The 16,697-nt window shown below is 35.5% G+C and overlaps 1 protein-coding gene across 1 annotated transcript; it reads right to left on the bottom strand.

The window, feature by feature from the left end:
• Nucleotides 1–1,825: 1,825 nt before the first annotated feature.
• LOC133875826 (E3 ubiquitin-protein ligase SIS3) lies at nucleotides 1,826–6,976 on the bottom strand. Its single transcript, XM_062314068.1, has 10 exons — nucleotides 6,710–6,976; nucleotides 6,590–6,628; nucleotides 6,301–6,367; nucleotides 6,136–6,209; nucleotides 5,108–5,246; nucleotides 4,904–4,996; nucleotides 4,638–4,703; nucleotides 3,863–3,982; nucleotides 3,269–3,382; nucleotides 1,826–2,478 (listed from the first exon to the last, which is right to left on the bottom strand). Exons 1-10 carry the CDS (start codon nucleotides 6,736–6,738, stop codon nucleotides 2,077–2,079), a joined length of 1,143 nt encoding a protein of 380 aa, XP_062170052.1. The 5' UTR covers nucleotides 6,739–6,976; the 3' UTR covers nucleotides 1,826–2,076.
• Between the last annotated feature and the right edge of the window lie 9,721 nt (nucleotides 6,977–16,697).

Raw genomic sequence — 16,697 nt, 5'->3', positions numbered from 1 at the left:
GATCTGTGACTATGTTGACGCCATGTGTGGTACAATTATGACTATGCTAACGTCATAGATCGCGCACAAGCATTATGCTGACGAATGTGGTAACACCAACCATTACTATGTTGACATCATGGGTAGTGCACCAAATGGAGGAAATCCTATTTGGTCAAGACTCTTAATTTATTTTATTATATTTTTCTTGAATATTCTACTTTTAAAAACCTTTTGATGAAATTATGTACTAAACTGAAATTATGCACAAGCCTGAGTAAACCTCTCTCTCACGACTCTCTTTCTCGTCTCTCTAGTCTCCACCCTTGTCTCAACTCAAACGAATGAAGGGAAAATGATTTCTCTTTCAGTTTTTTTGTATTTTAACTATCGGACATATCCTTTAAAACTAAGTTCGATATGATAAAGTTCATTGAACGTTATTTTTTCATACAAGACACTTTAAAAAAAGATATTTACTTAAGGCTTATAAAGTTCACAATTTAAGTATACCTTAACGATGTGAAACTCTTAACACAATCGAATAAAACTTACATTCTCTCTATCGAAACACGTTAGCATCCATTCTATGAACATCAAATCTCACGTACTCACATATGTCCCCAATTTGATCGAACGAATTGTAGTTGGATCCAACTGACCTTGACAGATATCTTTACCATGTACTGTTGGATCACACCTATCCATGTCACATTGCTCTGACAGATTTACTAACCGTCGTTTCACTCTAGCATATCCCAAAGCAATCTTCTTTGCTAATTGCTATAGCATTCGAGCTCACTTGCTGCGGCTCCTTGTAGCTCATCCCTTTTTAAAAAAACTATTGATCTGGTGGCCGCCCCTTTCTTAGACTTTGGGCCAAGAAGATATTACCCATTAAAAAAATAAAAAAATGAATAAAATCTTGGTATAGTAAGCAAGAAAGCAACTAGTTTCCAAGCTAATGATGGTCATCAAATGCGTATTTAGCTCTCCCCAACTTTGAAGTATCGGCTATCTACACTTTCAAGTGGAGAAACTTGACTTGAAAGCATTGATTAAACAAGTACGAAAACTCATTATAGTCTCTCTTTTTGCACTTGTCAATGAGTGGTTGGAAATTAAGAACAAGAAACTTTGTGTTATTTGGATGAGATGGTAGCCGTGTGCTTATGTTTCGTCTTTTTCAACTCTTATCTCAGCGTCCTCAACCTGCTTTTAGATTCCACGACAGGTAGGTCCCACCTATCATCGTCTCAACAATTGAAGAAAATTCCAAATTCCAATATCCGAAACAACTACTTTATCATCATATTATTTCGACCATAAGATACTATTGTCTACGATGTATAGGCTTTTTATTTTTTTACAAATAAAAGAAAAAAAAAAGAAAAGAAAAAAGAATACACCTTATTCGGTTACCGGATACCATTCCAGTTTGGATTTTGATTCCAAAAAAGTCTTCTAAAATTCTGGTACCGGATACAAAGTTCAAGTTCTGCACTGTTTACCGACCAGTTTACCACAAGACACAACACTCACCCGATTCATTCTTTCTTTTGGGCGTAAGTAAATATTGGGTTGATATCCACATGAGGAGAATCGTTGATGGTCATGAGATATGGCTTGGGTCCAGTTCCAATGACGATTGAAACACGTCCCATAACAGTACACAAGAAACACGACAATCTCAACGGGTTCAATTCAAATTGAAATTAGGCATCCCAGCAAATAAAGGTGCACATCTATATCATCTAATGGCCCCCCCTGTTTTATTCCCCCAAAAACACTCCCAAACAGACATTCCCGCACTTATTGTCAAACAAACAGAAAATGAGACCAAAAGTAAACTGCAATACACGACTGGAATTCTAATCTTCATTGGTTAACAAAAAGAAAAAGGTATCTTTTACAGTTTTTCAAGCCCATGACTCCCCCATATACTTGGATCAATCAAAAAACTCTGTTCATTACAATGAGAAACCATCACTACACCTTACAAAGTGATGGCCAAATATGGACAGGTATCATTTACCTTGTCTTAGCAGAGGGTTAGGAAATCTAGTAAAAATTGGGGGAAAAAGATGTAGGATCAATCTAGTGTTGCGGTTGGGTGGCCTGACCAACAGACATGCTTCCAACTGAGGGAACCGGCTCTGTGCTTGATGGATCCCGAGTCACCACTGCCACACCCCCATTCTCTGCAGTTTCCAACGAAGTGTCAGCATCATCAGCTGCCCCTGCATTACCGGTACGCACTGGACGGAGCAGACCCTGCAATCTCAACAGATAGCTCTGGCTGGAAGGTTCTCTTACATATCTGTTGGTTGTCACCACACTGGCAGATGTCCGTTCAGTCTCAGCGCGAAGATTAGATAAAGCACTAAGATCAAGATTAGGGAAAACTGAGCAACGGCACCTAGGACATTTCACATTCAGCCGAAGCCACTCGTCAATGCACTCTACATGGAAATTGTGAGCACAAGGCAGGCCACGAACCTGCACCAGTTTTAGTAAGAAACTTGTGTTCAACTGCCCTAGTAATAATCCACACTACCAAAAGGCACAGATATTTCTGCGTATGAATGACAGAATGAGCATGGGTGTGGTGGCCTGCACCTCCTAATGGTAACAGTCGTGCATCTGCATTAACCTTTTCTCAAAGAATTTGTATGTTTTCTAGGACTTAAAAATTTATTACATATTTTTTTTTTTTTGATAAGTAAATGAAATTTTATAAAAAAAAAAAAAGAAAAAGAAAAAGAAAAGGCGTAAGGCGCCCCTCTAAGTACACTAGAAATTTTATTACATATTTTTAAGGCACCCCAATTTTAAATAGAAAGAAACCAAAGCCCGAAGAAAGGATGAGAAGTTGTAAAGGTCAGCAATCAAAATTATACCATGTGATCCTTCAAAAATTAACCTAATTTTTTTTAAAATTTATGTCAAGCAATCCCTTCATATGGCCCCGCATACAGCCAGATGATGAGAAAGGAATCCCAACCACTCTCATATTCTCATATAGTTTGAGTAATGCTCTTTTCACAAGGTTTCTTTCACAATGTATCATCTCCACCATTAAATTTGAAAATCAAGTGCAGATTTAATAACTGCTATGTCACAAGAGGGCTGCAGATGATACATCGTGAATAGACTGTGAAAAAAATCCTGTAAACATAGCATTTTAATCTTTTGCTTTAACATGACAGATACTTGGTTCTTTAAAAAGTAGTGTAACTGGTTTGTTTAACATGATCAATTAGCACTAGTCAGAAAAGAAAAGAATTACCTCATTCCCTACATGGAACTCTTCTAAGCATATGGGACATTCACTGCAATCTGTTGGAACAGCCTTTAACCTGAACTTTGGAAGTTCCTGAATGAGTGCTTCAACTGCTTCCCTCTGTGAAACCCCCCCCCCCCCAAAAAAAAAAAAAAAAAAAAACAACCTTCAGGATTCAGAACTCAATAATATTAGGAGTAAAGTAGATAAACACAAAATGGTTTTTGCAATGAAGAGAGAATTGGAAGTATTATGAGAGCATGATAAATAATACAGCCTTGAAATATTCTAATAGTGAATGGTAACTGATGTATTCTTGAAATATATCAATACCAGCCCTGTAAATCTATTGCATAGTTCTAGTAGACCATACACATGAGCACATACACACAGTGCCTTAGCAATGCCCTTAAATGCCTCCCTCATTTCTGATCAGCCCTTTTTGGAATGTCAATAATGGGCTTGAGTTCATCTAAACAGCTTTCAGGGGCTTGAAAAGTTTTTAACATCATATTTCTAGGGAATAAATAATAGAAGGGTACAAAGTAAAAAGAATCAAGACTAAATGGCAATATGTAATCCAACCCAATGAACACTTACCTGAGCAGTAGTCAAGTAAAGTCCAGGATGGTATGCAGCAGCATCTTGGCCCATGCCTCTTGTTTCCTGACCAGCAGCTTCAAATGCCCAATCTGGTACACGGATCATGTCAACCAGAACCTAGAAGAGGGAGGGGAATCCTTCTTATAATTGTTTAGTCTTATTTAGGGCTAAACAAATGTAAGCAACATACAAACAGATAAAACTTGCACTGAATGTTATACCAGCCACCAACATTAAGCAGGCATGCTACATAGGCTACATCACATTGTACTGAACTATCATTCTTATGAGTTCATACCAATACTAAGCAGGCATGTTAAATAGGTTGCATTTCATTTTTTTTTTATGAATATATTAATTTGCCGTAAATAGGTTGCATTACATTGTACTGTACTCATTGTCCTTATACAAGTTCAAATACAGGTGCTTAAGGAAATATTAGCCTCAGGCATAGAATAATGGTAATACTTCATCCCTCAAATAAACGGTTTACATTCAGGGTATAACAAGTTCAAGTCTTCTTTTTTTTTTTTTCCTCTTTTTTCTCTTCAAATCACATTGGTCATTCTTTAATAAGTTGTTCCATGACAACAGTTATAGCATTCTATTCTGATACTAATTATAACAGTAAAAGGCAACAAAGGTTCCATGTTTCCACGAGCCATATAGTTAATTGATAATTATTGATGGAAAAACCTTACGAAAATTACTGAAGATGACAAAATTGTTGTAACCATTTAGAGTTCAAGATGCAAGAAATTTGAGAGCTTACCCCATATTCGGATAAAGGAATCCCCTGTTGAGCACGTAGTAAGTGTGCCTGTCTTCGTGTCAACCACTGCAGAAGAGATGTTCAATAAACAAGGATCATAGAAAACATCAAGGAGCTATATTACTAAATAGGATGCAAAACAGGCCAGCCAGAACATGGCAAATAAGAAATGCAAAATGAAAAAGAGAAGAAAGATCTCACTAATGATATAGTTCGAAATCATAGTCAAATCTAAAAAATGCACAAGTACAAAGTGCACCACTAACCTTCCCCAATGACATGCAAGCAATGCAAAAGAGTCCACAGTAGCTAAAAAGCAACCAAATCAGGAAACCCCATTTCTGACCTTCTTCAGGCAACTGCAAGCATTTAATGCATTAGCTCCATAATCAAGCCATTCACAGACGACAGTGCCACTGATAATAAAAGAATATCAATAGCATGAACATTGAAATTGTAAAATAACTTACACAATCTTTTGCTCGTCTGAACCAGAGAGTACCAATTACAGTCCAAGCCCAAAGGAATGGATACAGCAACAAAGACAGAATCGAAAGCACCACTACTCTTCCACAGAAACGAGCATACCTCTGTTGCCACCCAAAATCCCTAAAAGCACATAAATTTGTTAGGGAAGAGGTATTATATAACATGTTAGCTATACGAAATGCCGTTGGAAAACAAAGAAATAGACAAGAATAATAACCATATAGCCACTCTAAAAGAAAAGGGGACAACAAAATAAAACAATTTGAGTGACGAGATCTGAGTTGACAGGCAAGGAAAATGTTTATGCAATAATAGAGCAATTTCTGCTTCTAGAATTATTAACGCTCAACTGAAACTAACTTAACAAAGCCCCATGTCAACCATATCAAATAAACCACACCAATATTTTATTCCAAGTTGCCCACATCCAAGGTTACATTTTTGGTACAGCATAGACCACCATGCCTTTCCCGCCACAACCTCCACTATGTACTTTTTATCTTTCCCTCATTCTTATAGCAGGTTCAACTTGAAACGTAACACTCACTTAAGCATCACAAGAGACAGGTCTTCATTGCATATGACTAGACCATCTCAATCACTGATTATTAATTGATATTACCCCTACAATCCACAATAGACCATGTATATAAATATATTCGTAAGTCAAAGAAATCATCCATTTCAACATTTGTTTTAAGCTCCGCTCATTTCCATACATTTTTCTTATCAGAAAAAACGCATAAAATGTACCTTTAAGGCACACCTAATTTCTAGTTGTATTCTTAATTTTTTTTTCTTCAATTTGATAGGCTTACACCAATCATACAACAAAAGTCTTCCCATTCCTCCAACATGCCAAATTTCACGAGCACCAATCTTCTTTGATGCGCCCCTCCTAACTGAAAAGTGTCTATATTTCTCCCCCATCTAATTAATTTACAAAGGGGGACAAGATTCCATCCCAAAATCAAAAACCATCTCAACAATAAAAGAGAGAAGGACTTACAAACCCATTCCAGCGGCAAGTCCATTATCTACGAACATCAAAAGGCGAAAAACAAATACGGTAGTATAATCAACCTGAACCAACAAAGATAACACATAACTCAGAAGAATTAAAAACTCAAATTGGAGAAGTTTTTCAGAATTGCTTAAAATTCTGAAAACCCACCACAATCCATATGTGCAACGGGGATGTACAAGAATGGTACCGCTTCCAATTGATCGCAACGATTACTCTATAAGCAACAATGTCAAAGGAAAACTTATCCAATAAATGGCGTCTTTCACATTTTTACCTTCTTTTGGTTTTCAAACCAGTTAACATACTTAAATAAATAACATAAATGCATTACTTAAAAATACATCAGTATATAAAAAGTTAAAAAAAAAAAACAATTACTCAAATTCAGACTCCGCCAAAACCTAATTAAACCCTAACTACGAGCATCAAAGGATACACACTCGTCGCCAGCATCGACAAGAAGAACCCGTCGTACCTGCAAAGCCCCAATTTCACATTAAAAACCCCAAATTCCTCACACACACACACACAACACACGCTCAAGAATGAAACAAACCACTTGAAATCGACGCCTCTCATGGCCATAGAGTGGGAACAGAAGCGAAACCCTAGAGTGACGCACAAGATTCAGCTACACTCATCTGAGGACGGAAATGCTCGAGTCCGAGAGCGGAATCCAGATCGGATCTCTCACGAACTGGTTCAAGTCGGGACCAATCATCCAAACCCCCAAACAACAGCGAAGAAAGATCAGCGAGAATGAGATTTCGGAGCGAACGAAGCTAAAAGCTGATGGAGTGAGGTGAAGACGTGAAGACGTGAAGTAATACTGGGAGCCGAGAGGGACTTATACGGGGACGGAACGTTGACGGGTTTTTGACGCCGCTACGTCGCTTCACGTCGTTAACTGACGGGGCTTTTTTTTGTTTTTTTTTTGTCTGCCGTTTTCAGTTATAGCAGTTGTGAGTTTTGATCGGCAATTTGCGACTTGTCTCTTCAATTAGGGAAATATTTTTTTAAAAAAAATAAATGCGATTTTAAATTAAATAGTTGAATATAAATTGTTTGAAAATTTTATTTTTAAAAATTGTAATTTAAAAATGTAGAAAATTTACTTTTTTCAATCGCAGGTAATAAATTACTTTTTTAAAAACATATAATTTTAAAGGTTAATTTGCGCTTTTAAAGGTTAAACTACGATTTTGCCAAACGTTTAACAACGTTTTTAAAATTTTTTTTTTTTTAAATAGCAGATTTTAAAATCGTTATTTTAAATTATAAATTCAAACGGACCCTAAGTCTTATTTTTTTTTTATTTTTTTTCTTAATTTTTTCAATTTTTTTTTTGATGAATTAATTTTCTCAATTAAGCCTCACATACTAATAAATACATATCTGTTTTATCAACTGAATTATTGAAGAAAATTTCTCCAATTCATTTTAGAAGAAAATTATGTCCTGATATATTAATTAAGCCCTTTATATGACAGCTTAAAATATGGGTGGTAATTGGATAACATTCAATCAATAGAATAAGTTTACATACCATTGATTGCGGATATATTATCTCAATTTCAATTATTTTACGATTCAAATTATATTTTGTTGTATTTAATAGACTATACATAGTTTAATGACATTTTAAAATTTTAACTGATACGACAACATATTTATCATGCAGTAACATATACATCATTATATTTGTCAAATTTAGGAAAAAATACACATATCTCCCTCTAACTATCAAAAAATGTCAATGCCCCCTAAGACTAACAAAAAGACAAAAATGACCCTAAATTTATATTATTATAAATTTAAAAAAAAAAAAAAAAAGTAAAAGAATGGTTTTTTTTTAAGAAAAAAAAAAGTAACTGAAAATTATAAAAAAAATGTTTAAAAATTTTTTTTAAAAAAAAAAAAAACCATTTTTTATTTTTTTTATAACTTTTTGTTAATTAAAATTTTTTAATAATTTTTTTTCAAAAGATTAATAATTTTATGAATGGTATTTTTGTCATTAGGGGGGATATTGGTATTTTTTAGTAATTTATAAGAGACATTAATACAATTGATAGTTTGGAATGGACATTGACAATAAAATAATAGTTTAAAAGAATTGTGTGTATTTTTCTCTTAAATTCAATATATACCATAAAATAATAAATAGGAAATGATCTGATCCTTGGATTAGGACTACTCCAATACAAAATTACCCCGTGATCTCTATACTCTTCTTTTCTTTTTGCTCAAAAAGAAAAAAAGAGAAAAAAAAATCTAGATTTATCCTGATGAAAGTATAATATCGTTATCTCAGGGGAAAAAAAGAAATTATAAATACTACTAAATATTATTCGTTGCTAAAAAGAGAGCTCCATTCCCTTCAAAAAAAGAAAAAGAAAAAAAAAAAAAAAAGAGAGCTCCATAGTGATGTCATAAATCGTATTTAATTGCAATTTTAGTGATAATATATATGTATTTTCCGGGTGATATGGGGCGAATAAAGAGAGATTTTGTACTTTGTAGTAGAAAAAAGTGGAAATATAGCTATGATAGAGGGATTCGATGCTGACGTGTTGGAATTAGATTCGGGGAAAATTATACTTTGACTTCTAAAGTTTCACTCAAATTGCCTTTAAAGTGTAAAAAGTTGTAATAGACCCGGCCAAATTTCTTAATTTTATAATGTAGCAAATTTATCCGAAAATATTCTTAAAAATTATTTTTTTTTAAAGAAAAAAAAAACTAAAAAAATTTGGGGTGGCTTCGCGGATAAATTATTTCACGATTTAAATTCTGTTTTGTTGTATTTAATGGACTGTACGTGATTTAATGACATTGAAAATTTTTAAATGACACGACGACATATTCATTATAGGATAACAAATACATCATTATATTTATTAAATTTAGGAAAAAATATATATATTTTCCTCAAACTACCACTCAATTGATATCCCCCAAACTACCAATTGTCCAATTGTGTCAATGTTCCCCCTCAAATTATCAAAAAATGTCAATGCCTCCTAAGACCAACAAAAATATAAAAATGGCCTTAAATTTACGAATTTTTTATTAAAAAATAACTGAAATTTATAAAAAAACAAACAAACAAATGAAAAAAAAAAAAAAAAAAAAAGAAAGAAGAAAAACCAGTTTTTATTTTTTTGTTTTTGTTATTTAAGTTTTGACCTTTTTTTAATAATTTTATGAATGGTATTTTTGTCACTAGGGAGGACATTTGTATTTTTTTAATAATTTAGGAGAGATATTGAAAACAATTAATAGTTTGAGAGTGACTTTTTTTTTAAAAAAAAAAATATTTTAATTTGAGAGGAACATTGACAATAAAGCGAAAATTTGAAGAATTTGTGTGTATTTTTTCCTTAAATTTATTATGTACCATAAAATAATGAAAAGGAAATGATCTGATCCTTGGATTAGGACTACTCCAAAAACAAAATTGCACCGTAATCTCTATTTTCTTCTTCTTTTTTTGCTCAAAAAAAAAAAAAATTCTAGATTTATCCTGATGAAAGTATAATATCGTTATCTCAGGGGAAAAAAAGAAAAATAAATTATAAATACTACTAATTATTATTCGATGGTAAAAGGAGAGCTCCATAGTGATGTCATAAATCGTATTTAATTGGAACTTTTAGTGATAATTTGTATTTTCCGGGTGATATGGGGCGAATAAAGAGAGATTTTGTAGTAGAAGCAAGTGGATATATAGCCATGAGCCCATGATCGAGGGAATCCATGCTGACGTGTTGGAATTAGTTGGAAAAATTACTTTTTACCCTTCACAGTTTTATCCAAATTGTAATTATGCCTTTAAAGGGATAAAAGTTGCAATGAATCCCAACTAAATTTTCTAATTTTGTATAACAAAAAAAAAAAAAAAAATCTAAATTTGCAATGTAGCCAATTCATCTTAAAACTAAAAAATCAATTTTTTTTTTAAAAAAAAAAAACTAAAAAAAATGGGGTGGCTTCGAGCATTTGAGGATTTTTTTAGTCATTTTTTTTTAAATAATAATTTTTTTCGGGTATTTTTGGAAGATTTAGCTATATTGCAAAATTAAAAAACTTGGTTAGGATTCATTGCAATTTTTTTCACTTTGGAGACAAAATTGTAATTTACGTGAAACTTTAGGGAATAAAATGTAGTTTTTCTTATGTTTCGTTTGTTTCAACGTAAAATGATTTTCGTTGTAAAATATTTGCGGCGAAATCATTTTTCAAAAAATGAATTTTTCAAAAATATTTTTCGGCGTTTGGCTCGTAGGAAAAAAGTACGAACAGCAAAAAATGGAATCCGACAACCATTGCCGGAATCTGTCAACGTTCGGTTGCCGTTGCTGGACTCCACCAACTCCAGCTGGATTCCGACGGCACCCGGATGCCAAAATTCAAGACATTCGACGGTAGATTCGAGCTACCAACATACTCCGATGCCCTGTGGTGGCGAATTCCCACAAACGTGCATGTAAGAACAAAGAGTTTAAATTCGGAAAAACCGTAAATCGTTTTTCAAAAATTAAAAAAGTTTTTACGATCAAACTAAAAATGATTTCCAATGACCATTGTTTTCGCCCCTACCAAACACCATAAAATACCGAAATCATTTTATGTCGGAACAAATTGAGCATTAGATTTGTGAGAGGAGTTTATCTTGTCTTAATTAAGAGGACCCACAACTTATGTAATGTGTACTTTGGAATTGTCCAATTTGCAATATCTTACGTCAATTAATTTTTTTTTTGAAGTGAAATCTTCAATTAATTAATCAAGGAGATGTTCTTCTCTATCTACGATTACAGAGTTTCTTAAGTATCAGATTTTTGGTTGTTGGAATCATATTCTCCACAATTACAGTATTATTGTTGGTATTGTCAAGACGATGTGATTCAATAAAAAGTAAAGAAAAAAAATAAATAAATAATGAAGAAGAAGAGAGAATTTATATAGTTCGACAGTGGACAGTTACTATCATCAACAAAGAATACGATTACGACTTATATATACGTTTTTGAGTTAAAACCCTAACTTGGTACATTAAAATTTTCAATATACTTTTATCATGCAGCGGGAGGTTCCTATGATCTAAAAGAATGTTCATGCAGCAAATCATTTCTGTGTATACATGATAAACAGTAGTTGCAAAGTTAGAATTTACACAAAATAGCAACGAAACTTCTACCCTTCAATTCGGAAGAGCACCAAGCCGAAACTTCCTTCCATTCCAATTTCGGACTAGTTATCAAACAAGCCTCCATTACAGCTCTCCATATCCAATGACTGAAACTGCATTCAAAGAACAGGTGATCCCTGCACACACGTCGTCGCCTCTTCTTCTTTGCTCTTCACACACGCCGTCGCCTCTTCTTCTTTCCTTCTTCCTTCTTCTACTCTTATGAATCTCCGATCCACGCCCACGCCCACGTCGTTGCCTCTTCTTCTTCACTTCTCTTCTCTTATTCTTTCCTTATTCTTTCTTCTTATCTTATGAATCTCTGATCCACACCCACGACCACGGCCACGCCCACGACGCCCACTAGCCCAGTGCCACGCCCAGTGCCCAGCGCCTAATGCCCACGTGGTTGACAACCAAGACAGCAAGCGTCGCTCCCTCATCATCTTGTTCCAGGAGGTAATCATTATTTTTTTTCTTATTTTCCCTATGTAATTACGTAAGTTAAAATTCTTAGTTTTTTTTTGGGAAAAATATTTTTTAGCCCCCCAAACTACTACCCTTTCTCCGGATGGCACCCCAAACTACCAACACTTACACTCGGACCCTCCAAACTACCAACTTCTCATTTTTTGGCCCCATCCGTCAGTTTAAGTCGTCAAATTGGATGGAAACAAGTCACCTGCCGTGCACGTGATATTTTTAGCCCGAAATTGCCCTTCTGTACAAATCTGGATTTACGAAAATGCCCTGCTTGCCTTAAACACATGTATGAGGTGAAAAGTGGCAAAATATTACAATTTTGCCACTTTTCACCATATGGGTTAGTCGATATGGGTTAGTCAATCAGGGTTAGTCCATTTTGAACAGACTTGTCGTATTTTAGGGTTAGTCGATCAGGGCAGGCGAAGGTAGAACCAGTCGACCGAGTTCTTCACGGGGGTGTCGATCAGTCGGGCTTCGGTTTTGGGGTAGGGCCGAAATCAAAGGCTTGGATCTAAAGCTCACGGGCGTCCGGGGTTCACAGGAGTGGCACTGCGTCGTCGGACGTGGGTTGCTGGAGGTGCGTTGCCGGACGTGGGTTGCTGGAGGTGCGTTGCCTTGCCAGAGGTGTGCATTTTGGAGTTGGGTTTTTCAGACACTAGAGGTAATATAGACAGTGTAGCCATTTTTTATCTCTACGTGATTCTTGTTTTGGGTATTTTTATATAGGGTACTGAATCTTCATGATTGTTGCCAAAATTTAGAAATAGGGAAAGTCATAGGGCATTTTTACTGGTTGGGATGTTGATTGTTTAATGTTTGATTTAGTGGTAGGGCCATATGTCGAGTGAATTGTCTGGCTTTACAGGAATGTTTGGGAAAAAGGTTAGTAGATTAATGTCTGCCTTTACAGGATGTTGATTGTTTAGTCTGGTTGGTTTTGTTGTGTAGTGGCCGAGTGGGTCTAAATGGTATGTGGTAGGGGGATGGGTATGAGTAGGGGTAGGGGTATTGGTAGCAGGGCTATTGGTAGGGGCAGGGGTATGGGTCCACCAACCCCACCAGGACTTACAGCTTCAAGGGTTTCAAGCAGAGGTAGAAGTCAATCTCAGCCTCAGATTCAGCCTCAATCTCAGCCTCAGACTCAGAGTCGAACCAAGTCTTGGGTTAGCACTGAAAACACCCATAATTTATGTGTTGTTTATTTATCTGTAAACAAACTAATGTGTCTTAACAGTCCCAAGGTACTGTCAACACCGTAAGGTGGTATGGGCCTCAAGTAGGACCGCAAGTAGTAGGTCAGTCTACTCAGTCGCAGCCTTGGACCCAAACCAATGTCATTGTGAGCACCCAAAATATTTATCTTTTATATTTCATTACCTTTTTAACTTAGCTAGTTTATGGATAAATTATGTTCAGTTGCTAATTAATGTGTCTTGATAGTCCCAAGGTACTGTCAACACTGTAAAGTGGTATGGGCCGCAAGTAGGACCGCAAGCAATAAGTCAGTCTACTGAGTCGCAGCCTTGGACAGTAGAGCATCCTCAGTCACAACCTCAGCATCATCAGTCAAATGCTTTTGTAAGAACTCACAACATTTGTTATTTATGTGTTTAATTTTATTTTTCTTTTTTACTCACAACATTGCTTTACACTGTAATTACAGATTCAAGGTACTGTGAATACTGTACGACTGTATGCACCTCCACGACGATTAGAGTCTTCACAACCTGTAGGGCCTATTCAACCAACAAGGTCCTCTCAGGAAGTATGTTCTTCTCAGCCAGTAGGGTCTTCATCAAAGCCTGCAACAAGAGCCCGTAATATTGTTCTAACGGTTGAGAATGCAATTGAAGTTCTTGAAGCTAAGCAAAGAAAGAGGAAGAAGTCATTCCCGTAGTTTTTTGTTTATTATTGGTTAAACAATCTGTTGGATTGCGTTGTTATTGTTATGTAATTTGATGACAATGTAATGTTGGATTGTTGCTTTTGTTGTTGTTGCTTTTGTTGGATGACATTGTAATTTGATGACGTTGTAATGTTGTTGTTGCTTTTGTTGGACGACATTGTAATTTGATGACATTGTAATGTTGTTGTTGCTTTTGTTGTTTAATGACTTAATTGATGCTCTATGTTGGGTTTTAAGTAAGTGATAGATATGTTATTTGAAGACTTTTAATTAAGTGCTAGATATGATATTTGAGGTTGTTTTTATTTGATTGCACATAGGTGGGGTTGTGTTTATTTCACAATGTTGGTTGGCCACAGGTGGGGTTGTGTTTGTTAGCCGCTTTTGACAATTTTGAATGTTCAAAGATTGGGTTGTGCATAACATTTCAACAACCCATTTGATAAATAACACTAGAACAGTTAGAGATATATAACATTTCAACAAAATATTAGATGTTGCTGTAGGTACAAGTGAACTGTCTCCATTTGGTAAATAACACCACAACAACGAGAGGTACAAAACATTCCAACAAAATATTACATTCCAACAAAACATTCCACGATTAGAGTTTCCATAATTTCAGTTTAACATCAAGTTAGTACCTCTAGGTCCACTATAATCACAAAAATAAAAAGACTAAGAGCAAAATGATTACTAACGACGTAGCTCGAAACATTCTCCCATTATTTTGACCCAACCTAAATTCTCGACGTAGTTTAGCATAATGTTCATTACATTTTTTTTTCAATCATTTTCTTAACTTTGTCATTATCATCATGTCTCCTTTCCTCCATTTGTTGTAGATATTCCATTAAACCTTTTTCGTAAGCGAAAATCTCCTTATCAGCCCATTTAAAAAAGTCACAGTCACTAGCTCTCTGCATGAATAAAAAAAAGAAAAAAAAAAAAAAGAAGGCAAATATGTCAAACTACTAACAACAACATAGAACACAAAGCTAATTTCAATATTTACCTTGTACTTAACACATCCATACCACTTTCTAGTGGGATTAGTCTCAGTCCAAGAGTTTCTAACACGTGCTGGAACACCACAGTAGCATAAAGGGGGACCACTCGACAAATCACTGGTTGTAGACATTTGGTAATGCCTACACAAAATATTGCATGCAACAGAACCAATGAGACTTTTAATTGATTGCAAGTAAGGTACAAGTTTAAACTACACTACAAGCAATATGGAGGGCCCATATTTTGTTCCCTGGATTGCATTGGCCAAAACAGGTTAAGCTAGATCATATATCTAGTAAAAAGGTCAATATATATATATATATTTAGGAAGTTCTACCCTAATGCTAAGATTGCTTACTTTCTGTATGATATATAAGATGCTTTAACTATGATTCATTCATTCTTTTGATGCTTGCTAGGTTTAGAGGGTTCGCTGGACAGCTTCAAAATTCAAACAAAAACTCCTATCTAGACCCCTTCCCCCTCCTGTTTTTTGTAAAACTTGCCTTTATATATATATAACAAGGATTTTTGAAGAAGAAAAAACTGGGTAAAAACCTCCAATATAAGACATATTACATTTATGCTGTTCAAAGACATATTACAACAGAACTCATGCATTCAAACATTTCATCAAACACCCACCCATTTAGGCATTTCATCAAACACTCGCTGTGCATCACAAAAATCTCAACGAAGACAAACCCCATCAAACATCCATTCGTCTACAAACTCAAACTCAAATAGAACCCTAAGAATTGTTCCAAATTAATCAAATAAAACCCTAATAATTGTTCCAAATTAATCAAATAAAACCCTAAAATTGAAACAAAATAAAACCTAAAAACCTGACCTTGTTTCGGGTTGTCAAGGGTGGCGAGCTCGTCGGCCTCTGTCAACAGAGATGAAAACGGCGGCGACCTTTTGGGGCTGTCGGAATGCGTCGACCTTCGTGGGTTGCTGGAATGCGTCGACCGGTGTCCTCCTCCGAGCTGCTGCTTTGGAATGCGTCGTTGGCGTGTGGAGAGGCGAGCTTCGGGGGCTGCCGGAATGCGTCGACCTTCGTGGGCTGCCGGAATGCGTCAACCGGTGTCTTCCTCCGAGGTGCTGCTTTGGAATGCGTCGTCGGCGTGTGGAGAGGAGACCTTCGGGGGCTGCCAACACGACGAGGTCAACCGGTTCCACCTGAAGACAAGATCGAGCATGGGGAGTGAGGTACTTGCGAGTGACTTAAACCATTAGAACCATTTGACTTGTACAGAGGGGCAATTTCGGGCTTTTGGGGCTAAAAATATCACGTGCACGGCAGGTGACTTGTTTCCATCCAATTTGACGACTTAAACTGACGGAGGGGGTCAAAAAATGAGAGGTTGGTAGTTTGGGGGGTCCGAGTGTAAGTGTTGGTAGTTTGGGGTGCCATCCGGAGAAAGAGTGGTAGTTTGGGGGGCTAAAAAATATTTTTCCCTTTTTTTAAAAAAAAAAAAAAATTAAATGATTTAAATTTTGATATATTACTATTTGCTATCGTGTGTGTATATATATTTTAAATATTTTGATTAAACGCATCAAATTGCAAATCGAAGTGTTTCGATTTTTGCGTTTGACCGTCTGCAATCCTGTCTGCTTTGTGTTTCTCTAATCTGTGGGTATTTTGTTTTTAAGAAACTCAAATCATTGTTGAATGGGATCTTAGTAGTGTACATATTTTTATCTGTTCAATTATTTCATTGAATTTCATCTTTCTGTTTCTGTTTGGTTGATTCGATCAATCATGATAAATCATCTGATCAATTATGGTAGATCAATAGGATCGATAGATCATCCGATCGATCATAATAGATCATCCGATCAATCATGATAGATCAATATGATCGATAGATTATCCGATCAATCATGGTAGATCATCCGATTAATCATGATAAATCATCTGATCAATCTTGATAGATC

This window comes from Alnus glutinosa, chromosome 8, assembly GCF_958979055.1.
Source record: "Alnus glutinosa chromosome 8, dhAlnGlut1.1, whole genome shotgun sequence".
NCBI classification, from domain to species: domain Eukaryota; kingdom Viridiplantae; phylum Streptophyta; class Magnoliopsida; order Fagales; family Betulaceae; genus Alnus; species Alnus glutinosa.
Note: the sequence above shows the minus strand (reverse complement) of the source record. Positions and strands in the feature narration are given on the sequence as shown.